The sequence below is a fragment of the Rhincodon typus genome, chromosome 3 (assembly GCF_021869965.1).
Source record: "Rhincodon typus isolate 14 chromosome 3, sRhiTyp1.1, whole genome shotgun sequence".
NCBI classification, from domain to species: Eukaryota; Metazoa; Chordata; class Chondrichthyes; order Orectolobiformes; family Rhincodontidae; genus Rhincodon; species Rhincodon typus.
The window spans coordinates 105,689,138-105,714,137 of record NC_063334.1 but is presented as its reverse complement, the minus strand read 5'-3'; the positions used below and the strand labels follow the sequence as shown (position 1 = coordinate 105,714,137).

Below are 25,000 nucleotides of genomic sequence, written 5' to 3'. Positions count from 1 at the left end.
ACAAGTGCAGAAAAATCTCACATTTAGAAAGGAAACAGTTGACTGCACAGACCTGTTAAACAATATCTATTTATAATAGGTTAAAATGTGTGAAATTAAATTTTAATTTCCTGCCCTTCTCTAACTCCAAACAATGCAAAGAAATTTGTTTCTGAAGAAGAGTCTAGGCCCGAAACCTCAGCCTTCCTGCTCCTCTGATGCTGCTTGGCCTGCTGTGTTCATCCAGCTCTAGACCGTTTTATCAAAGAAATTTGTTTCCTGTTTACCATAACACATTTTATGGCAGTTCCCTGTAATTGTGATCACGGGATAGAGTGCAATCACTGTACTGACATCTCTATAGAATGCCTCTCAACAATCTAGAGATCTCTTAAAAGACTGCTACTGGATAGTCACAAAAATCAATGATGCTTTGTAGATATGAGGTAGTATGAACTCCATGTTTAAAATAAATGTGACAAACAACATTTGAAATATCGCGCATCTATTTTACAAGCAAACTGAATTTTGAATTCAAAATGTACATTTATAGCAGCAGCCCTTTGCCTTGTGGTGGGTGGGGCATAGGTTTGCAAGGTAAAACTAAAGGGTATAGGTTTAAAGTGAGAGGGGAAAGATTTAAAAGGGACCGAAGGGACAACATTTTCATGCAGAGGATAGTGCGTGTATGGCATGAACTGCCAGAGGAAGTGGTGGAGGCTGGTACAACATTTAGATGGGTACACGAATAGGAAGGATTTAGAGAGATATGGGCCAAAAGCAGGCAAAAGGGACTAGATTAATTTAGGCTGTCTGGTTGGCATGGACAAGTTAGACCGAAGGGTCTGTTTCCATGCTGTACATCTCTATGACTCTACGGGCTCCCTGATCTCTTGGTGCTTTCCTAGTTCCATGTGCAACCTGTATCTTGATTATTCTTCCTGACAAAGCCCCTATGTGCTTTGTCCAAGTTTGCAATAGAGGTTACCCCACTGGACACACACACCCATTGCGAAACGGACCAGGCCTTTGTCCTTCCTGAAGCAGGCAGAATATGCTTCAAGTTAAATTCAACAGGAGACCAAAGCTATTCAGCTTTCACAGGCCTTTAGGACCTTTACGCAGAATGCTAACGCAGTGATAAAATGGTGCATACATGTATAACATCCTCTACCATAACCTACTTCAGTTTCATCTCAATATCTAATAAAGGTCTTTGCAGAAGCATCTGCAATGAGATGGTTGTCGAAACAGCCTGTTTCTACACAGAACGTAGAACAGTACAGCACTGTACAGGCCCTTCAGCCCACGATGTTGTGCCGACCTATTATCCTATTCTAAGATCAAACTATCCTGCATACCCTTCATTTTATTATCATCCATGTGCCTATCCAAGAGTCGCTTAAATGTCCCTAACGTATCTGACTCTACTACCACCGCTGGTAGTGCATTCCATGAAACCACCACTCTCTGTGTAAAGTAACCACCTCTGACATCTCCCCTATACCTTCCTCCAATCACCTTAAAATTATGCCTCCTCGTGATAGTAATTTCTGCCCTGGAAAAAGGTCTCTGCTATCCACTCTATCTATGCCTCTCATCACCTTGTACACTTCTATCAAGTCACCTCTTATCCTTCTTTGCTCTAATGAGAAAAGCCCGAGCTCCCTCAACCTTTCCTCATAAGACCTGCCCTCCATTCTAGGCAGCATCCTGGTAAATCTCCTCTGCACCCTCTCTAAAGCTTCCACATCCTTCATATAATGAGGCAACCAGAACTGAACACAATATTCCAACTGTGGTCTAACCACAGTTTTATAGAGCTGCAGCATAACCTCGCGGCTCTTAAACTCAATCGACCTGCCAATGAAAGCGAACACACCGCACGCCTTCTTTACAACCCTATCAAATTGGGTGACAAGTCCAACTATGGACATGGACCCCAAGATCCCTCTGTTCCTCCACACTGCCAAGAATCCTGCCATTAACCCTGTATTCTGCATTCAAATTTGACCTTCCAAAATGAATCACTTCACACTTTTCCAGGTTGAATTCCATCTGCCACTTCTTTGCCCAGCTCTGCATCCTGTCAATGTCCCGTTGCAACCACAACAGCCCTCCACGCTGTCCACAACTCCACCAACCTTCGTATCATCGGCAAACTTACCAACCCACACTTCCACTTCCTCATCCAAGTCATTTATAAAGATCACAAAGAGCAGAGGTCCCAGAACAGATCCCTGCGGAACACCACTGGTCACCGAGCCCCAGACTGAATACTTTCCATCTACTACCACCCTCTGTCTTCTATTGGACAGCCAATTCTGTATCCAGACAGCCAAATTTCCCTGAATCCCATGCCTCCATACTTTCTGAATGAGCCTACCATGGGGAACCTTATCAAGTGCCTTGCTGCCCTTCACAAAGCCATGCTGACTATTTCTAATCAAACAATGCTTTTCCAAATAATCATAAATACTATCTCTCATAATCCTCTCCAATAATTTGCCCACCAAAGTAGTAAAACTGACTGGTTTGTAATTCCCAGTATTATCCCTATTCCCTTTCTTGAACAAGGGAATAACATTTGCCACCCTCCAATCATCTGGTACTACTCCAGTGGACAGTGAGGACGCAAAGATCATTGCCAAAGGCACAGCAATCTCTTCCCTCGCTTCCCATAGGAAGCTTGGATATATCCTGTCTGGCCCAGAAGACTTATCTATCCTCATGTTTTTCAAAATTTCTAGCACATCCTCCTTCCTAACATCAACCTGTTCAAGCATATCAGCCTGTTTCACACTATCCTCAAAAACATCAAGGTCCTTCTCACTGGTGAATACTGAAGCAAAGTATTCATTAAGGACCTTCCCTACCTCCTCTGACTCTGCGCACAAGTTCCCTCAACCATCCCTGATTGGCCCTACCCTCACTCTGGCCATCCTCTTGTTCCTCACATAAGCATAGATCGCCTTGGGGTTTTCCTTAATCCTACTGACCAAGGCTTTTTCATGCCTGATTCCAGCTCCCATAATTATATTCTTCAGTTCCTTCCTGGCTACCTTGTAATCATCTAGAGCTCTGTCCGATCCTTGCTTCCTCAACCTTAAGTAAGCTTCCTTCTTCCTCTTGACTAGATGTTCCACATGTCTTGTCATCCAAGGTTCCTTCACCTTACCATCCCTTCCTTGCCTCAGTGGGACAAACCTATCCAGTACTCATAGCAAGTGATCCCTAAACAACCTCCACATTTCTGTGTGCATTTCCCTGAGAATATCTGTTGCCAATTTATGCTCTGCAGTTCCTGCCTAACAGCATTGTAATTCCCCCTTCCCCAATTAAATACTTTCCCATACCATCTGCTCCTATTCCTCTCCATGACTATAGTAAAGGTCAGGGAGTTGTGATCACTATCACTGATATGCTCTCCTACTGAGAGATCTGACACCTGGCCTGGCTCGTTGCCAAACACCAAACCCCAAACCCAATATGGCCTCCCCTCTAGTTGGCCTATCTACATATTGAGTCAGAAATCCTTCCTGGACACACCTGACAAAATCTGCTCTGTCCAAACTATTTGCACTTAGGAGGTTCCAGTCTATATTAGGGAAGTTGAAGTCACCCGTGACAACAACGCTATTACTTCTGCACCTTTCCAAAATCTGTCTCCCAATCTGTTCCTCAGTGTCTCTGTTGCTGTTGGGAGGTTTATAGAAAACTCCCAATAAAATGACTGCTCCTTTCCCATTTCTGATTTCCACACACACTGACTCAGTGGAGAAACCCTCCTCCAAGACCTCCCTTTCTGCAGCTGTGATACTATCCCTGATTAGCAATGCCACTCCCCCACCTCTTTTACCTCCCTTCCTATTTCTTTTGAACCAACTACACCCCGGAACATCCAACAACCATTCCTGCCCCTGTGATATCCAAGTCTCCATAACGGCCACAGCTCCAAGTACTGATCCATGCTTTAAGTTCATTATCCTTATTCCTGACACTTCTTGCGTTAAAATAGACACACTTCAACCCGTTGCACTGACTGCAACTTGGCCCTATCAACTGTCTGTCCTTCCCCACAGATTCTCTGCATGCTGTATCTGCCTGTACACCAGCTACCCCATCCTCTGATCTGTAGCTCCGGTTCCCACCGCCCTGCCAAACTAAACCCTCCCAGAGAGCTCTAGCAAACCTCCCACCCAGAGTATTGGCGCCCCTCCAGGTCAGGTGCAACCTGTCCTTCCTGTACAGGTCCCACCTTCGCCAGAACGTATCCAATGATCCACATATCTGAAGCCCTCCCTCCTACACCAGCTGTGTAGCCAGGTGTTCAGCTGCACTCGCTCTCTATTCCTAGCCTCAGTTCTGCGCTGTATATTCTATGTAATTCTACATAAAAACTTGCAAACTCCCTGGCCAGATCACGAAGCAGTCCCACCACAATTTGTGAAATGTTAAACTTTGTCTGGCTCCGAATATCCATATATTCAAATAATAGTGACGGTTTTGTTCATTCCCAGGGCATCACTGGCAAGGCCAAAAATTTACTGTGTTTTTCCAATTGCCTTAAAGATAGGGCTAGTAAGCTGCCTTTTCACATTCCCACACACAATGGAGATTGTAAGGCCTTTTCAGAAAGTTAACCACACATTTGGAACTCACAAAAATACTGGGCCAGATAAGGGCAGAAATTTGGTTCCCTAAAGAGCACTAGTGAGTCAGAGTTTGAAGACTGATAGTTTCATGACCACCATTATTGATATGAATGTTTTAGTCCAATTTCTTTTATTTAATTATTGAACTGCTGAGAGGTAAACTTCTAGATTCTGTACTGCACCAAATTGATCCAAGGACACCTGAAGACAGTTTTTACATAAAACAACAAAAAAATTGAATAAAATACACAAAAGCAGCTAAGTTGCTGCAATGATTGAAATGGCTACATTGGCAAATATGAGTCGAATGGAAGCTCTCAAAGGTAATCACATCAATTAGATTTTAATCGACAAATACAATCTTTAATTTGAATCTGAGCCATTTGAAACCAGTCTGATAGAAATTAAAACAAATTGCACATTCTAAAAGACGAGTATTTAAATGGAACAAAGCCAATTTTCTGGCAACTTAATATTCAGATCCTTTCCCAATTCTGCTAATGTTCCACTAGGAGTTACAAGAATTAGTTCTATTTCAAACAACTGAAACAATTTCTTGTCAGAGTGTAGATACAAAACGCTGAAATTTTAGCCTTGATGAGCACAGGTATGGAGATAGGAAGTTTGCTCAGCCAGCTGGTGTGACAGTTCTCCAGCTCCGTTTCTGCCCTAGGGCCAGTGGCAGGAAGGGACAGGGGCTGGCAGAGTAGCCAATTTAACCAATTAAAGGCCGATTGTTGGAGGTTTACTAGGGTTTTCCAGTCAGCTTTCCAGCCCTTCCACAGCTGGCGAGGGTCTTCCCAGTGGTCCAAAAGGAGGCAAACATTCTTTGCAGGCTGAGAGAATCTTTGCCTGCTTTCAACAGCAGGCCATCTTATGAATTTTCTTATTCAAAATTTTAAGAATTTAGAGAAAGGTGCCTCGATTTATGGGGCACCCTCTCCCTTACTCAGCTGTAAGGGCATCTTGCTGTAGCTTCCAAGCTTAAGAGCCTCCTATTGAGCAGTGAGCCCACTCTGGTTACTAACTAGCCAATTTGAGGAAAAAAAATCACAGGATAGTGACTGTTCTCCACACAGAGCTCTGAGATCCCCAATTTCTTGCTAACATCGAGCTTCAGGAGTCAGTCATAAGTATTCTGCTAAAACTCAGCTTGGGCAGTAGTAGAAAATGGTTACTGAGAGTTACTGCAGTTCCTTTTGGATCATCACCTCAATGTGGAGGAGAAGCTTGCATTCATTGATGATCCCTTTGTGTAATGCCATCAGGCGCACTTTGTTCTTAGTGGAGCCACCCATGGTGGCAACATCAGGGGGAGGTGCCACAGAAAATGCAGACCAAAAAAAATCTTCAACTGCACAAGTGGCAAATGAATTCTTTGAAGACAGAAGCAGCAGCAGCAGCAACAGGCATTCCTAGTTATCATGGCTAGACATTTCATCAAAATCTGACCACAATTTCCAGCAATGAACAATGTGGACAATGATGGTAATTTAAGGTCCCCATGTAAAACCATGTCAGAGACAGGTTTTTACCATGGTTCATCTGCCAGGTCATATGGTGATAGTGAATTAGTGAAACTGTGAACTCCTAATCAAGAAACTGCACACAGGCGACAGATGCATGAAGGTTGTTGGAGGGTGAGGTGTGTTTGGGCAGCAGCTTCCATGATTGAGTAGTCCTCTCTACAAGGTACCCTCTACTCACACCAAGTGGGGAAGGGACTAGACCAGGCGCCCTAACACATCACTACCCCACTTCTTTTAATCCAAACACCTTAATGATGAGGCAGTAGTAGAGAAAAAGAAGCAAATCCTGCCCTCTGGGTCCCAGTAGCTTGTGGGACATCCTGACCCATATAGTCAAAGGTTGAAAAACAGCCTGTTGAATCACATGAAAACCCATGGCAGAAGCTTATAACCAATGTCACCCCCTAACTGAGGGTCAACTGATGGGTTGTTCAAACTCAAACTGAAATTGAGCCACCATTGAGTTATACCATTGCTTAGTGGTAGCCAAGAATTCAAACGACTTCTATTGTTCCAGTTGGAAGTTCGAATTACCTGCAGACTGTCACCATGGACAAACACCTGAACCACAGGCTCACTTCGCACGTAGATGTTCTCAATTTTCTCTGGTGCAATGTACTCGCCCTGTGCCAGTTTGAAGATGTGTTTCTTTCGGTCGATTATCTTCAGAGTGCCATTCTGGTGTAGCAAAACAAAGGCAGCTTTTACTCAGAAGCTACTGCAAAATTCTTACATAAATTTTGCCATTAGAAAGGGTTCCACAGCTGGGAGATTACTTGCCACAAGGTCTCTCTTTTCTTTCCTATTGGTCATTAAAGGGACAGATTGCACAATGAAAGGTGGGTGTAATAAAAGTAAGTTATCAGGAGCTTGGAGTGGCAGCAGTAGGATGTGACAATTGGTCCTTCAAGACCAGCAGTAATGACAGGAGCTCAGTGAGTGATGATTTGATTCAGTGACCATCTGTCTTGACTGCAAAAATACCATTATCACCGACCATACTAGCTTGTCAACTTAACTTATCAGCCAATGCACCTTTTTGTCAAACTTAGTCATTAAGAACTCTGAGGGAACCAACCATTTCTAACTTTTCTCCCCTCTGCTGCTTTCAGACCTTGCATCATGATCCTAACATCACAGGAGATCAGTTCCAAAGCTGCAGTTTAACACCCTTGAGCCAAACACAACTGTTCACCATTGTAAAGGGTGGGACAGGGTACATGGAAGGGAGAACACAGACCAGTGTTTTGCACAAGCATCATCACATCTTGAGACTTTTGCTCCATGGTTCCAGCTGGGCATTAGTTAGCAGATGGGCCAGCATTTTGAATTTTATTTTTTCTTCCAAGGTTGAACGTTTATTCGTATCAACACATTAAAATTTGACATAGGTGGGAAATGGAAGGAGGTGGGAGGAAGTGACTCTGTGTTTCATGGTGCTTTAATGCACCAAAATGGTTGCATTTTTGGCAACCATTACGCTGCGGAAGTGAATCATGATCTAACAACATTGAATTCTGCTGAGATGAAGAGAAGTTCTGATAAAAAAAATTTGGAAAATGCTTACTTTATGCAAGTTTCCACTTTGTTTTTACTCTTTAATGTCTGGAGCCCCAAATAGGTGTTACATACAATATTACACTATCAAGTTGAACGGTCCTCATCTAGTTCGCAAGTTGCAAAGGTTCACATTTTGGAAGACATCAGTGGACATTTACCAAATGACGTAGCATCCTGTGCCCTGTCACCGTTGAGACCTGGGTCTGCAAACAGCCCATATCAATAGAATAAAAGGTTGTTTGTATTAAGAATTCTACATTAAATGATTTTGCAACATTGTAACAGAATTCCTAATTGCCACATAGCACAAATCAACTCCTTAGATTAGCACCAACTAATAATTTCACTTAATGGAAGCAAAGTGATAGTTTATATGCTGTACAGCAGGAGATACGTTTGAGGTGGGGTTTTAGACATTTGATGGGGAATAGTGGATGAAATTTCAGCCTGAATTCTAATCCCAACTACTCTTAGCTCAAAGAGCTCAAAATGGGAATGTCTTACGTCTCCTCAGTGATTTCACAATCTGCCAAAAATTAAAGTGATTAAAATACTTGTATTTTTCAATACTCAACAGTTTTAGTTGCCTCTGAATTCCTGCTACTACAGCAATGAAATTACATATTATATACCATTCCATATTTGTTCCTATAATTTACTTTAAAACCTTCAGAGGCAAGGAAGAAGTACCTACAGCATTTCTATTCCATCATAGTTAAACTGCTATTTCTATTCACATTAGTATTATCACATGTAATGGGAAGCTTTCCAAATTCCGACAGGGTCACCTATCAGATCAGGCACACAAATAACCAACCCAAAGCCCATTCCAGAGTCCATGAAAGCTTACAAACACACACAATCGTTTAAGAATGGTGGATAGTACTGCAAAAAAAAACACACTTCCAGACAAAAAAATAAGAGGACACTGGTAACAAAGTAAAGGAGACAAGTAGGAGGGGAAACAAATAATATAATTGGTATGAACAAAATTTCAAGGTCACATTTGAATCCTTTGGAATATCTCAGGGTCCTATAACAATGGAGTTTTAATGCAAAATAATTGAACTTATACTTTACAAGGAGATAATTGAGAAAGTCTTCCTTACTGGCAGCCACTTTCCTATATCCCCTGTGTGCAACCAGCCATGGTTATCCAGAGCTTCTGCTGTTTTCTCGGGGTCTTTTAAGTAACCACGGAAAACATTTGTCCCTTTTACACAAATCTGAAAGATGAAGCACAAAGAGAGTTTCTGACAAGTGTTAACCTTTATTCCTCCACAAAATAATCTGATGCAAACAACAGGAAGGATATCCAGGTTTGATCTCAAATAGATCAGCATGTGGCACAGCCATATTTTGCCTGGATAAGTACAGCTCCAAAATTAATCAAAGAATTCAACACCATCCCGTTTGGTTGGGACCCCAGCTATCAACTTAACCATGAAACTCTCCAGCACAGAGTATAATGGCCTGCATTTTTTGTCCCATCTGTTGCAGCAATTACCTGGGATCCTTCAACAGCACCTTCCAAACTTCAAAGAAATATGGGGAGCAGCTGGAAATCTGGTGCTGAAGCCAAAATTCAGCCATGAGAATGCTGAATGAGAAAGCAGGCTAGACAGGCTGTATGGTCTACTGCTGCTCCTATAGAGCTTGTCCTTATAAATTCTACCATCTGGAAGAACAAAGGCAAAGATGCATGAGAACACCATCACCCATAAGTTCCCCCGCGCATTCCACAACATCCTCACTCACCGTTTCTCCCTCACTGTCGCTGGATCAAAATACAAGAACATCGTCCCTAACAACACTGTGGTTTACCCACACTACACAGGCTGCAGCAGTTCTGACAGGCAGAGCACTGCCATTATCTCAAGGGTAATCGGAGATGGGTAACAAATACAGGTTCTGTCAGCCATGCTCACATCCAATGAAAAAATGAAAGTAAAGGCTGAGAATCTAAACAGATTGCAGAATCTACAATGTGCAGAGCTGGATGAACACAGCAGGCCAAGCAGCATCATAGGAGCAGAAAGGCTGACGTTTTGGGCCTAGACCCTTCATCAGAAATGGGGGAGGGGAAGGGGGTTCTGAAATAAATATGGAGAGAGGGGGAGGCGTATAGAAGATGGATAGAGGAGAGGATAGGTGGAGAGGAAACAGACAGGTCGAAGAGGCGGGGATGGAGCCAGTAAAGGTGAGTGTAGGTGGGGAGTTAGGGAGGGGATAGGTCAGTCACAAGCTTCAAAATCTCCCCTCCCCCTACCGCATCCCAAAACCAGCCCAGCTCGTCCCCTAACCTGTTGTTCCTCCCACCTATCCACTCCTCCCACCTCAAGCCGCACCCCCATCTCCTACTTACCAACCTCATCCTGCCCCCTTGACCTGTCCGTCCTCCCTGGACTGACCTATCCCCTCCCTAACTCCCCACCTACACTCACCTTTACTGGCTCCATCCCCGCCTCTTCGACCTGTCTGTTTCCTCTCCACCTATCCTCTCCTCTATCCATCTTCTATCCGCCTCCCCCTCTCTCCCTATTTATTTCAGAACCCCCTTCCCCTCCCCCATTCTGATGAAGGGTCTAGGTCCGAAACGTCAGGCTTTCTGCTCCTATGATGCTGCTTCGCCTGCTGTGCTCATCCAGCTCTGCACCTTGTTGTCTCGGATTCTCCAGCATCTGCAGTTCCTACTATCGCAGAATCTACAATGTTATTCACCCTACTCTCCACAGTTATTAGAGTCTTTGCTTGGATGACACTTGCTCACACCAACATCTCTATGAAAGGCATACAATGCAGAAACTGTTCAGGTTCACAAAGAAAAGGTCAACCATTAAACATATATTTACACCACAGCAGATGAGAGTTAAATAACGAATATACAACATATTTCCTACGACAATTTGAAAAGTAAACCTTTTGATTCACTCTGAGGTTTCAGGTAACCATCAATAGGTTTCCATATTGCAGGTACATTGTCAGAGAGCTTTATGACCACATAAGTCCCTGAGCCTTTCAAATTTCAAATTTAACACTGGAGTAGGTCAGGGAGCGTTCTCGCTCTAACCTTTTGCTCGCTGCCCGGCATATGTGAGAACATTTTTCTATTCTTCAGTTCAGATTTAAATTCCATTCACAGAATCATTATGCATGTCCTACTTCTTTAAGAGAACAATCCAACTAGTCCCTCTGCCCAACTCTCTCCCATTTCTCTCCAATGTTTTTCCCATTTCAAGTGTTTATCCAATTTGCTTTTTGAAAGTTACTGACACTGACATCACGGGATAACAAGGTGTAGAGCTGGATGAACACAGCAGGCCAAGCAATATCAGAGGAGCGGGAAAGCTTACGTTTCGGGCCTAGACCCTTCTTCATCACTATCCTTTTTTGCAGGACTTTCTAAATCATAACAACTCATCATGAGACAGTTTTCTTCATGTTGTCATTATGCTTTTTTAAAAATGCATTGAATGGTGTTTCTGCTGTTTACCAATCTTTCTGCTGCTGGAAATACTCTCTCCTTGTTAACACTAACAATACTCCTCATGACATAGAACATCTCCCCTTGACTTGCTCTTTTCTCAGACCCTCCCATTGTTCTTTTCTTACCCTCCCATTTCACATTACGTAAATATATTATATATCTATCATTTTCCAGTTGTAACGAAAGGGCTTAACTCAAGTGTTAAATCTGATTCTCTCTCTAGAGATGCGGCCAGACCTCCTATATATTTCCAGCATTTTTTTCTGTTTCATTCAGATTAAATGTTGTGCTTTTTAACATAATAAATTACTTTTAATTTTTTTTTTAAAAAAGGTCTTATTCTACACCCTATCCTAATACAGTTGAATTCAGTCTTGCAGTAATAGGACTGAAGGGTAATCAGGTTGCTAAACTGCCAAATTCTCTCCTTGTAGAACATTCCCATGGTCCAGTATAACATATTGTGCAATACCCTGTAAATGGATTTCAGAGCTTAATGCTGTCTTTAAATCACCTCTACGTTACATTAGTGTACCAGTCCAAGATTAAATCTTCATAATTGGTGTTATTTTAGTGCAAGAATACAAAAAAAAGTTTCTGCTTACCTCACCCTCCCCTTCTCTTGCAAAATAGTTCATTTCTTCTACATCAACAAGTTTAATCAGATTACAAGGCATTGGAGCTCCAACATGTCCTGTGGATGAAAAGGGAAAAGCAGAAGTGAAGGAGTTAACCCACATGCATTAAAATGCTGCCCATAGTGGGTATTCAGTACTAATGGAAAAAAGCGTTTACAAATGGTAAAAATGTCCATTAACTAGAGTAAAATTATTTTGTTCAACATCTATAAAGAATTATTTTTCACGGAATAGTAACCTAACCAATATGTTACCAAGAAAATTAAGTTTTAGTATTGTGCACTGATTTAGTGTTGAAGGACAAAATTACAGAATGCAATTTTGTTACCAACTCAACCTGTTATCTCTGGACATGCAATTACTAAGAACACACCAATTACAAAACTACAGCAAGTAAATTAAGTTTGATGAAAGGTAAAAATTACAAGATATCTTAAATCAGTGGCATCAATAAAGGAGCAGAATTCACAGTTCAGTCTGTGGTGAGGTGGGTAATATTGCACACCCTAAGCATTAGCGATATACATTTTGACTGCATACATGTTCAGTTGCAGTCTGATGCATTTAAACAATGCAAGAAGTGTTTGAGCATTTGCACTGTATTTTTAACAAATATTCTCCCAACTCAGGAAATTCAACATACTGTCAGCAAATTTCACAATGCTGTGGTCTGTTTAAATTAAGAAAAAAAAAAACGACCTGGCCAAGAGTGTCTACTAAGAAATAAGTGATTACTATAAAGGAATGATGGAAAAGAGTGGTAAGTATACAGCATTTAGTTTATGTTTTCAATAGCTGTTATCAAGGGCTGAAAGGAGATAGTAAGGACTGCAGATGTTGGAAGTTAGAGTTGCTAAAATATGGAGCTGGAGAAGCACAGCAGGTCAGACAGCATTGGAGGAGCAGTAAAGTCGAAATTTCGGGTCTGGACCCTTCATCAGGACTGGGGAGGGGGAAGGGAGCTCAGAACTAAATAGAGAGAGGGGGGTGGGGCTGGAAGGTAGGTGGGATGGTGATAGGTGGATGCAGGTAGGGGGTTGGTCAGTGCGACGGGTGGGGCAGATAGGTGAGAAGTAAGATGGACAGGTTGGATCAGGTCAAGGAGGCGGGGATGAGAGGGACGGCTGGACGTGGGATGGTCAGGGGTGGGGAGATTTTGAAGCTGGTGAACTCTACGTTGACGCCATTGGGCTGTAAGCTCCTGAGGTGGAATATAAGGTGTTGTTCCTCCAGTTTACATGTGGCATCATTTTGACAGTGGAGGCGGCCCAGGATGGACATGTCACTAAGGGAGTGGGAGGGGGAGTTGAAGTGGCTGGCAACCAGGAAGTGGTGTTGATTGGAGCGTACAGAGCGCAGATGCTCCGTGAATTGGTCACTGAGTCTGCGCTTTGTCTCTCCGATGTACAGGAGACCACATCGGGAGCACCAGATGCAATAGACCAGGTTGGAAGATGTACAAGTGACCTGTTGGATTTGGAATGATTGTTTGGGGCCTTGGACCGAGGTGAGAAGGAGGTGTAGGGGCAGCTGTAGCACCTCCTGTGTTTGCTGGGAAAGGTGCCGGGTGTGGTGGGAAGGTTGATGGGGAGTGTGGAGCGGACGAGGGAGTCGAGGAGTGAACGGGTCCCCATGGAAAGCAGATAGGGTTGGAGAAGGAAATATCTATTTGGTAGTGGGATCCGGTTGCAGATGATGAAATTGGTGGAGGATGATGCATTGGATTTGGAGAGCAGATAGGGACCGCTCACTCCGTGACTACCTCGTCCGCTCCACCATGTTCCTCCGATGCTGTCTGACCTGCTGTGCTTCTCCAGCTTCACTTTTTAATCGACCAAGGGCTGAATCTTACATTTTTTGGCTAAGTCCAAGTTGTGCCAAATTGTTTGGAGGGCTTCTCATTCCAAGGTTAAGCAGAATTTCTCTCCAAATCTTGCTAAACTCACCTCATTAATTATACACCCTGCTCCAATGGCATCTCTCATGTCCAATTTCACCCCACCTTAACATCCACCATGCAACTCGCTACTCAGCTAATATCTGCCAAAAGACCGACATCCCTTGTGCCTGCATCTGGACAAGTGGTGGAAATCTGGTGATTCCTTTGCCAACATCACCACAGCTCAGCAGGCACAAAGCCATGGTGCCCACAGCACATTGCCAAAACAGCTGACATTCCCTCACACATTCAACCCCTTTCTCTCATCCTGATCACTGTTTAACCAATAGGCCACACAGTTTACCTGACCCCAGCGACATCCCATTTGAACACGTCCAAAGTCAGTGCTACCCTGTCGCCCCATGTCTACTGTAGGCCTGCATTATGTCAATGTATGGCAGAGGAACATCGCATATGGGCAACAACTGAATAAACACAATCAGAAATGTGAGCTCATTTACAGAATGCAGAAGGGAATAAAATTAAAAGCCAACAAAGGCTGAACGTTGCCCCCATAAAGTCAAGCTGATTTAGGCTTCATGGCCCAAAAATATAACATTTAATGATTGTGTTACTGTACCCAGTTCTCTTGGAACCAGATGTCACAGTGAGGTTCTATCAGCCTGTTCCACCTGGCACACCGAAGCTCTGTCATGGACGTTATCTTCCTCCATTTTAATGCCGTCATCTTCCTCCTCAGAAGACTGCTTCTGTTCCCTCATTCCTCAGTATCCAGCACATCGCCTCATTGCATGCTCCGAATGTGCACAGCACAGCATGCCAGGATAATGCACACACGGTCCAGACAGTACACCCATACGAGTTCAAGTAATGGCATCACATTGCTAAAGATCCTATATTCTGCTCCACCACAATTCTGGTTGTGGCACAAATGGCATTATGTCTGCTCTCTGTATCAGTCAGGGATCGCTCAATTATGTCAATAGCCATGGTCACAGTGGGGAGCCGTTAGCCCACAGTAGCCAGCCTTGTAAGGCGCCTGCATCCTCAAATGTGCCAGGAGTGCCCCAGAGTATATGAATTGTGACAGCGGGCACATAACTCCAGGAAGTGATAACGGTGATTGCAGATCACCCAGAGATTAATGGATTGGAACCCATTCCTGTTGATGAAATCGCAGTGTTGTGATATGGCCTTCTCAGTGCCGTGTGAGTACTATCGAAGACAACCTGTAACTGGGTGAAGCCAGCTATGTTCCCGACTCCTACTGCCTGGGCTGCAGCACTGCCCTCTTTATGGGGGAATGAAGTGAACCACTATGACCCTCTACAGATGGTATCGGTCACTGCCCTGATGCCTTTGTGGGTGCATGACTGAGAGATCCCACATAGTCACCTCTCGCTCCCTGGAAGGAGCCAGTCACATTGACGTTCTGTGGTTCAGTGGCCTTCACAGCCACTGGGAGCCCTCAGGTCCTTGCTCCAGCATCCTGCACAGTTCTGCCATCGTGTCCCAGGGCACATAGAGTTTGCGTCGGCATTGCTTCTAGCTCTTACTCAGGAATTGGAGTCAGGGCAGGAAATCTCTGGGTTTCCTGCTCACTCATGTGTCTCAAGAGGCCCTGCAGCTGCAACCTCTCTCTGTACTGGGTACTCCTCATCTCCTGCTGAGCTCCTAGGCTGTTAGGTAGGCTTCCACAGCAACCAACATCCCTCCAGCAGCAGGGCCCATCATTCACGAAGGCAAAGACAATAAATTGGGAACAGAAGGTGTGAAAGAGTTTCTTAAATCTCAGAACAGTCATCAGTGGCAAACGAAGGCTAAGCACACTTCACCTCACAGCGAGACACGCTGCACGTGGATAACGTGGGTCATGTCTGCACTGGACATCCCATGTTCCACCTCAGCATCTGCAGTACCTGTTGAGTGTGCTGCACCAGCAGAGACACCATGAAATGTCAGTGAGAATGGGCTGCCTGCAGTAAACCGCACCCTCCCAACACACCCACCCACACCACATGGTAGACACTGTCACCACCAGGCCCTACCCCTAAATAACGATAAGACCATGAAGATAATGCTGTCAAACCAAAAAAACATACCTTTATCCCCCCCACTTCTTTTAATCTAGAATCTAGAATAGAATCTAGAACTTAGGGTTATAGTTTAACAAAAGGGGGTTGCTTATTTAAGACAGAGGTGAGGAAAGATTTTTTCCTCTCAGACAGTTGTGAGGCTTTGGAATTCCCTTCCTCAAAAGGCAATGGATGCAGAATCTTTAAATATTTTTAAGGGCAGAGATAGAAAGATTCTTGATTACCAAGGGGATGAGAGATGGTTGGGCAGGCTCGAAGGGCCAAGTGGCCTATTCTTGTTCCTTATTCATATGGATTGGAAAATTAATACCACATCTATGCCCCTAAACCCATATCTTGTTACAAGATTTACAAGATGAATACACTATGAATATTTTTAAATACTCTCAGAATTCAAAACTCAAACAGTAAAGAAAATGCTGAGAGTAACAAAACCACAGAATTGTCATCAGGCAGAAGGAGGCCATTCAGCCCAGCAAATTTGCACTGAATCTTTAATAAGCATCTTTACCTCATGCCAATCTCCTGCTTTCTCTCCACATGTTTGCACACGATTTCTATCCGAATAATCATCCTTTGCCTAGAATACTTAGAAAATAGGAGCAGGAGCAGGCCATTTGGTCCCCTTGAATGCCTCAATACTTGCTAAATGAAAATAGTTTTTCTCACTTGTGCATCAGTTTAAATCTATGCCCTCTTGCTCTTGTACCTATTACGAGCATAAACAGCTTCTCCCCTTCATCAAATCTTCTCTCAGCTTTCTTCTTTCCAAGGAGAATAGTCCCAACTTCTCAATCTGTCCTCATGACTGAAGTTTCTCATTTCTGGACAGTTGCCGAAGGATGGAATCAAACGCGGGTCCCTGGCGCTGTGGGGCAGCAGTGCTAACCACTGAGTCACCATGCTGTCCCTACTCTTTTTTTCCCTTCCTTCCACCTCCAGCTCGATAATCAGTCTGCCACAATTTACAACACTAGAAATCATTCACTTGCAAAGACATCTGTGTACTTTTCAATTGGACACCAAAGGACCAGTTTCAAATGCAGGCAGAGAACAGTCAAGTGGCATGGAGCATTCCCACTCCTGCCTTTCTTGGTGCCATGGAGAAGGTGAAGACAATACAGGGGACTGGGTCTCTATTGCATTCCACCATGTGAGTTGACGGGAGTCCCAACACAGCTAGCCAGTTCCAGAAAGGCAGGCAATTGTCTAGTTACCATGCACAAGCAGACAGTGCATCCAACAAAAATAACACCCATCAGATAGTTTCAGCTTTGCCGCCAGTGAGGACTGCTACTGAGGACACTCAGCAGAAATGACTACGGGTTGAGCAATAGGCTCCTCGCCCTGGATTAGTGATTTTCATCCTGTCAGTTCCTTTCCCACTTGCTTCCTGACCTACCTTTATTGAGGTCCAAGCAAAATGGAGGCAGGCAGACTGGACGCAGTAAATAGTGGTGCTTGTCAGACCAAGTCAAATTTGCTCTTCCAGTTCCTTAAAACCAACCAGTGTATTGTATCGAGAGGTTTATTCAATGAGAGGAAAGTCTTACCTGCTGACCAATCTCCAGGAATGGTCATTGAACAGCCTGCTGTGCACTCAGTTTGTCCGTATCCCTCATAAAACTGTAAAGGATTACCACAAAGGCATGTTAATTTTGTAACATGGATTATGCTGAAGAGAAGCTTCCCCCTAAATCATGGCTCAACATTTGGCAATTGAGGGTAAAATACTGAAAAAAGGAATTCTGATGTAGTGACAAATGCTACACTTCACATATCTGGATAGTCATAACAACAAAACCAAAGTGGCTTTTTATCGACACTTTTGAGTGCATCATTCTAAATGAGAAAACACTTACAGTATTAAGAAGATGTAAATAATATCACAATAGAATTTTGCTGCAGTGTGTCTCAGTTCAGGACTCTGTAATTTATGGATCTTCCACTAATTGCTCTACTGGATCAGACAAATAAAAATGTGACGGTGCCCACCCCTCCAGGATTGCTCAGTGCAGCACTGATAATGAGGACAAGAATGTGTGGATGTCAAGTTAGGAAAGATCAGGATTCAGGTACAATGCTTCCCTAGGAGAAAGGAATTCCAGAACAAGGGTTCAAGATTTTAAAACTGGAGCCAAGCCATTTGGAAAGGAGATCAGAAAGCATTGTCAGTTCAATGGGAAGCAGCACAGAGTGCATGTTGATGACAGTCGATGAACTGTAAAGTTGATGTTGCTAGCTTATGCAAAAGCTGACCTTGAGCTATGAATGAGGGAACAATTTTTGTGCAGTTGTGGGAAATCAGCAGAATTACAGTGGAAAACAGAGAACCTCTGCAGAACTTAAAAACCCTGATGTCTGCATTGGTACAGATGGAATTGAAACCAGATGATAGCAGTAAGTTGTGGAGAAGAATGGTAGCAGTGTATTAAGAAGAACATGTCAAGAATGAGAAACCATGGTGGTTGTAACAAATACCTTGTTAGTGGCTTTGACCAGGGCGTTATATATTAGAGAAGTGGAATTCATTTGGCAAGAAAACCGGAGGTGTGTGAGAGAGAAGACACCATCCACTGAACGGATGACTGTTCCTGTCATGGTCACTTCCTCGCAGTACTGATTAACACCACTAATGAACCTGATCTCTGACTGCGCATTTAAAATGAAACTGGATAGCAGGTCCAGGAAACTAGACAAGCTAATTTCGCACTAAAGTTTCATGTACAAATGAAAAATTAGTAAAGTTTAAATAGGAACATAAATCAGACGTGCAGCTTACCTGGCAACCTACAGCAGCCCTGATGAAGGTAAGCACGGTCTCAGACACGGGAGCCGCACCAGTTACCATTAATCTTACCCGGCCTCCAAGACTGTCCTGCAGACAGAAAGTGCAGCGATAACGAGAATATTGAAGGAAGCTAAATATCAAGCACTGAACCTCAATATTTCTTCAAGATTCATTGAAGTAGTATTTTTGCTGTTGAATTATATATAAAACATCAGGAAACCCAACTCCTTTTACTATGCTTGTGAGGGGTGGCATTTTCTTAGGGCCTGGGATGCGGGTGAGGGGGTAGGTGTAGGGGCAGGTGTAGCACTTGCTGCGGTTGCAGGAAAAAGTGCCGGGTGTGGTGGGGCTGGTGGGGAGTGTGGAGTGGACAAGGGAGTCACGGAGAGTGTGGTCCCTCCGGAAAGCAGATAAGGGTGGGGAGGGAAAAATGTCTTTGGTAGTGGGGTCAGATTGCAGATGGCGGAAGTGTCGGAGGATGATGCGTTGGATAGACCTTCCACATCAAACAGATGTTCACCTGCACATCTGCTAATGTGGTATACTGTATCCACTGTTCTTGATGTGGCCTCCTCTGCATCGGGGAAACCAAGCGGAGGCTTGGGGACCGCTTTGTGGAACACCTACGCTCGGTTCGCAACAAACAACTACACCTCCCAGTCGCGAACCATTTCAACTACCCCTCCCACTCCTTGGATGACATGTCCATCCTGGGCCTCCTGCATTGCCACAATGATGCCACCCGAAGGCTGCAGGAACAGCATCTCATATTCTGCTTGGGAACCCTGCAGCCCAAGGGTATATCAATGTGGATTTCACAAGCTTCAAAATCTCCCCTCCCCCGACCGCATCCCAAAACCAGCCCAGCTCGTCCCTGCTTCCCTAACCATTCCTCCCACCTCAAGCCCCACCCACATCTCCTACCCTCTAGCCTCATCCCGCCTCCTTGATCTGTCCGTCCTCCCTGGACTGACCTATCTCCTCCCTAACTCCCCACCTACATTCACCTTTACTGGCTTCAACCTCACCTCTTTGACCTGTCTGTCTCCTCTCCACCTATCTTCTCCTTTATCCATCTTCTATCCGCCTTCCCCTCTCTCCCTATTTATTTCAGAATCCCCTTTCTCTCCCCCATTTCTGAAGAAGGGTCTCAATCCGAAACGTCAACTTTCCTGCTCCTCTGATGCTGCTTGGCCTGCTGTGTTCATACAGCTCTACACCTTGTTATCTCCTTTTACTATGCAACCAGTATGCTCCCCCTTCCAGAACACAACCCAAAGAGAAAAGGAGATGGAGATCTACTGAACTGATCTTCATCTTTTTTGAGATTCACACACATGTCCATGGATATTCCTGGTCAAGAGTGGAATATCTAACATCAATGTTACATAACCCATGGAAGCCCTGTTTAAGAAATTCTAGATTGGCCCAATTTTCCTCATTCTCCCACTTGGCAGAAACCTGCCTGCCAGTGAAGGAGGGCATGTCACACTGCAGAGGCTGTAAAGGGGCAGCAATTCCCACTCAGAGAGCCATATAAAGGTCACATAGCTACTGTTTGGACAGAACTAGAAGAGCCTGGAGCTTGCAAATACTCAGACTATTGAAAGCTAAAAGCAAAGCTGAATTTTCTCACCTGATTTTAAGTACTTTTCCATTGTCAGGGGCTTTTCAATAGTAGGGACAAAGCTGTTGAGAATTAACTTAAAACTGGAAATTCATCTTGATTGTACTTTTGGTTCAGCCAGACCACATTGCCAAATTTATACCAGAGCAAAAATCGATGGAAGACACTCAGCCCCTTTGACCTTGGCAGTATGTGCTAAAAAGCTCAAGATCTAGCCCTAGACCACTTGACATGGAAGTTTCACTCATCTTTGGTAATAAGATGATACTGTTGCAGGGTACATATAAGAGAGTTGATAGTGTTTTTTTCACTTTAAAAAGTGACAATAGAATACTACTACCACATCAGGGTTCTATGTTAAATAGTCATTATTGGATAAAGCCTTTCTTTAGCTATCATCTGCATGTATGACACAAACCTGTATTTTACGGAAGACCAATGTATCCCATATGCTGTTGCGTCGCATTATGCCTTTTCGAAGCTCTGCTGTTTTTCTCCAAGTTGCAAATTGCAATATCCACCTTTTTATAAAGCTGCTGGCCTGGCTGTGGATCTACAAATCAAACTCATGTTAAATAATCAAAGAAACACTAAAATTACAGTCAGCCCGTTCCCAATTTAGACAACTGAATGCAATCAAAAGCAAATGAAAAATTTAGAAAGACTTTCGCTTTACTTGTGTTTGAGAAATGTAAATTTAGTGCCACAGTCACTTTATCATTTTCATAGAATCATTAAATGTAACAGCACTGAAACAGACAATTCAGCCCATCAGATATGAGGTGTTGCTATTCTCCACACATCTTCTCATTTAATCCCAAGATTCTGCTCAGACCACATCCTTTCATATTCCCTTTACTTCATAATTGCCTGTTAAAATAATTTATGGAATCAGATACTGATGGCAAAAAATTCAATCTTCTAATCTGCGTACAATAAAATTTGTTTTCGATCTTAATTCAGTATTGTGTTGTTGAGCAGTGGAAACATTATTTTGCTTTAGCTCCTCATCATAATCTTGATGAATAGATTTTCCCTTATTCTCCAACTCTAGTAAGAGATCCCACTTCTCAAATCTCTCTCCACAACTAAATCCAATCCCTAGATGATCTTTCAATCATTCATCTGGCTGTTCTACAAGTTTAAACAATAAAGGGAGGGTACAAAATAATTATTAAATATTAAGGCATTACACAACTACTATCATTTACAATGGTAATTACAGGTTCTTTTAGGAGCTGAGCTCAATATCCTACACCTCTTCTATAGAAAGCCCCATCGGAAACAATATAGCACTTTTAAAAAAAAGACATAACACAAATATCATTGGGGGTTGCTAGGGTTAAAAGTGACAGACAGTGAACATGCGGATAAAGAAGAAAATGAGAGAATGCAACAAAGATTCCCTGATGATTTAACAGACATGTTTAACACTATGATCGAATCAGCTGGGTAAGGTAGAAACACAGATCTAGAACAAGGAGGCACAATTGAAAGAGTAAATATTGAAGTGAATGAATAACTTTTATTGGGACATAAAGGGTTGATAGAATGTAAAATGCATAGCCAGAGTTAGTGATTGCAGAAGAGACAATGTCAACAATTAATAGATTAGATAGATTGATGAAGGAAAAGGGTTGGGGATGGAGGCAATGGTCCTTGGAATGGGTACATGGGATTAGGATAAAAATAAGCGCCAAGCAGACCAGACTGAAGAGTTTGTTTCTGTGTTGTAATTTCAATGTAATTCCATGAAAAATCCAATTGAGATATAATTTAGACCTATTGTCAATGGATCAGACAGTCATAAGTGGGCTGGAGGGTGTGGCAATTTACAAAGCTACTTTGCAGTACAGAAGAGTCTGTTATATTGCAGAATTACGGTTTTTGTCAGAAGCTGATGGTTGATGTCGAGCCAAGTATGGGCCTGGCTTTTAGATGGCATCACTTTTCAATTTTACCTACAAACGGCAAATGATTTAAAGTTTGGTTAAATATCCAGTTATAAATCGCTAGCCCCCTCTACAACTGGCAATTGGAAAAAAACCATATGTACAGTATTATGATTCATTTTTTCCAAGAATTTTGAAACATTCGGTCTTCAAATCACAATAGATAAGCTACAGAAAGAGTTCAGACGCACCTTATCATACATCCTATTCAGCAGACGGGGAACAACAGGAAAAATAGTTGGCCGCAAAACTTTGATGTCATCCATTAGCAGTCTGATGTCTCCCTGAAAGAAGCCAATTCGTGCACCATGGCATAGAACCACAATCTGCAAAGAAAATTAGAATATCAGCACAAAAGCTATAATGTTCATATAAACTTCTATAAACAAAGAAGAATAAAATGCTCTTGTTAGTCTGAGTCCACTATCTTTCAGGGTTCTGAAAAATGGATGATACCTGAAACACGAATTTGTCGTTTCTCTTTACAGATGCCAAATAAAGTTGCTACATATTTCCTGAACTGTTTCCTGTAAATTCTGATTGGTTTTTGCTGTTCTATTCCAGAAAGCCCATACGTGAAGGACGGAAATGCTACCAAACTTTACACACTTTTATATGTTTTTATTTGCAGAGATACAAATGACTAAAACACACACCTCATTACCTTGCCATGCCAGTTTCACCCTAGTCCTGTTTATTGGAGAACGAGTAAATCCCCTGTTAATGCCCTTAAACACCATTAATATACAATTAACATTAGATATCAGGGGCACTTCAGCTTTTCACCAAACAAAACAACAAACTTTCAATTTTCTTTATTCATTCATGGAACTCACCATGAAGTAGCTACAAAAGCAGGTCACTGGCTTGAAATATCACAGCAAGTAACTCATCTCCTAACTCCCCAAAGACTGTTCACCATCTACAAGGCACAATTAAGGAAGGAATACTCCTCACTTACCTGGATGAGTGTGGCTCCAACAACATTCAAGAAGCTTGACCCCATATAGAACAAAGCAACTTGCTTGATTGGCACCACATCCACAGCTTCCTCCACCAATGCTCAGTAGAAGCAACATGCAACATCTACAAGATGCACCACAGAAATTCACAAAAGACCCTCAGGCAGTATTCTCTGAATCCAAGACCACTTCCACCAAGGAGGATAGGGACAGCAGCTATGTGAGAACACCATCTGCAAGTTCTCTCAAAGCCACTCACTATCCAGAAGCAGAAATATATGGTTCCTTCAGTGTTGTTGGGGTATAATCCTGGAACCTCCTTCTAAGGGCATTTGTGGGTCTACCTTATGTAAATAGATTACAGTGGTCCAAGAGGGCAGCTTATCACCACTTTCTAAAGGGCACTAGAGATAGGCAATAACATGCTGGCATAGCCACCAATACCCATGTCCCACAACTGAATAAAACAGAATGGGCACCATTGGCTCGGCCAGCATTTATTGCCCATCCCTATTTGACTTGAGAAGTAGATGGCGAATTGCCTGCTTAAACCACCGCAGTCCACCGCTGAGGGTTGACCCACAATGCTGTTAGGGAGGGAATTCCAGGACTTTGACCCAACAATACAAAAGGAACAGCGATATATTTCCAAGTTAGGATAGTGAGTGGCTCGGGACGGAACTTGCAAGTAGCAGTATTCCCATGTATCTACTGCTTCAAGATGGTAATGGTCATGTGTTTGGAAGGTGCTATTTAAGGATTTTTGGTGAATTCCTGCAGTGCATCTTGTAAGTAGTATATACTGCTGCTCCTGAGTGTCTGTGGTGGAGGGTGTGGATGTTTGAGGATGTGGTACCAATCAACTGGGCTGCTTTGATCTGGATGGTATCAAGCTTAAGTGTTGTTGGAGCTGCACGCATCCTGGCAAGCAGGGAGTATTCCATCACAATTTTGACTTGTGCCTTGTGGGTAGGCTTTGGGGAATCAAGTTACTTGCTGCAATATTTCTAGCCTCTGACCTGTTCTTGTAGCCAATGTATATATACAGTGAGTCCAGTTCAGTGTTGGGTCAATGACAACCCCCCAGGATGTCCATAGGTTCAATGAAGGTAAATCCATTGAATGTCAAGGGACAATGGTTCAATTCTCCCTTCCTAGAAATGGTCATAGCCTGGCACCTGTGTGGGCACTTACCAGAAATCAGCTCAGGGTCAATTTTAGAAAATTCCTTTGAGGATTTCTCTCCATGGCCTTACCAGCTTTTCTCAAACTATTTCCCCAAACTTGTCTTACATATTCTGCCTCATCCCCCTATGGCTGTCCATGGTGCATGCCCTGAGATATTGGTCACTGATGGAGGGTCAGAGGGAGTAAGTGGCGAGCTGGAGTCACCAAGAACCGCTCTTTCATATCGGTAATTGCCAACATCTAGTTTCTATTTGGCGGGTGGGAGAATGGGAAGCTGCATTTCCATGGGATGAGATAATGTAATCATAAGTATGCATGTGATGAAGCCCCTTCCTGCTCACCAGAGAGAATCTCATCTCGGCATTCAATAATGGAAAATGGGATTTTTTGTTTCTCTCGAAAACAGGGAGCTCCTCACTGCTGGTCTCGCATGATTCTCCCAATTTTCTCAGCAATACCCATGTTGTTCAGGGGTTGGAAATATTCCTCCCCATTTGACATTTATTGCTTAGGATATACAGTACAGGAATAACCCATACAGTCTAATCAGTTCATGCTGAAACATTCAAAACTCCACTTAAGTCTTATTTCATCCTTTCTCATCTAAATCTACCATTGTACGCAAGTATTCCCTTC

At 43.2% G+C, this 25,000-nt stretch overlaps 1 protein-coding gene across 1 annotated transcript in view; it reads right to left on the bottom strand.

Moving 5' to 3' along the window:
• The window catches only part of acsl1a (acyl-CoA synthetase long chain family member 1a), a 119,127-nt gene that overhangs the window by 25,828 nt on the left and 68,299 nt on the right, over window positions 1-25,000 (bottom strand). Inside the window, exons 12-18 of the mRNA XM_048620461.1 lie at window positions 22,406-22,540; window positions 20,681-20,815; window positions 18,627-18,722; window positions 17,398-17,470; window positions 11,816-11,904; window positions 8,833-8,949; window positions 6,698-6,841 (exon numbers count right to left, since the gene is read on the bottom strand). Coding sequence (XP_048476418.1) covers window positions 6,698-6,841; window positions 8,833-8,949; window positions 11,816-11,904; window positions 17,398-17,470; window positions 18,627-18,722; window positions 20,681-20,815; window positions 22,406-22,540 — 789 coding nt within the window. The remainder of the gene's footprint in view (window positions 1-6,697; window positions 6,842-8,832; window positions 8,950-11,815; window positions 11,905-17,397; window positions 17,471-18,626; window positions 18,723-20,680; window positions 20,816-22,405; window positions 22,541-25,000) is intronic.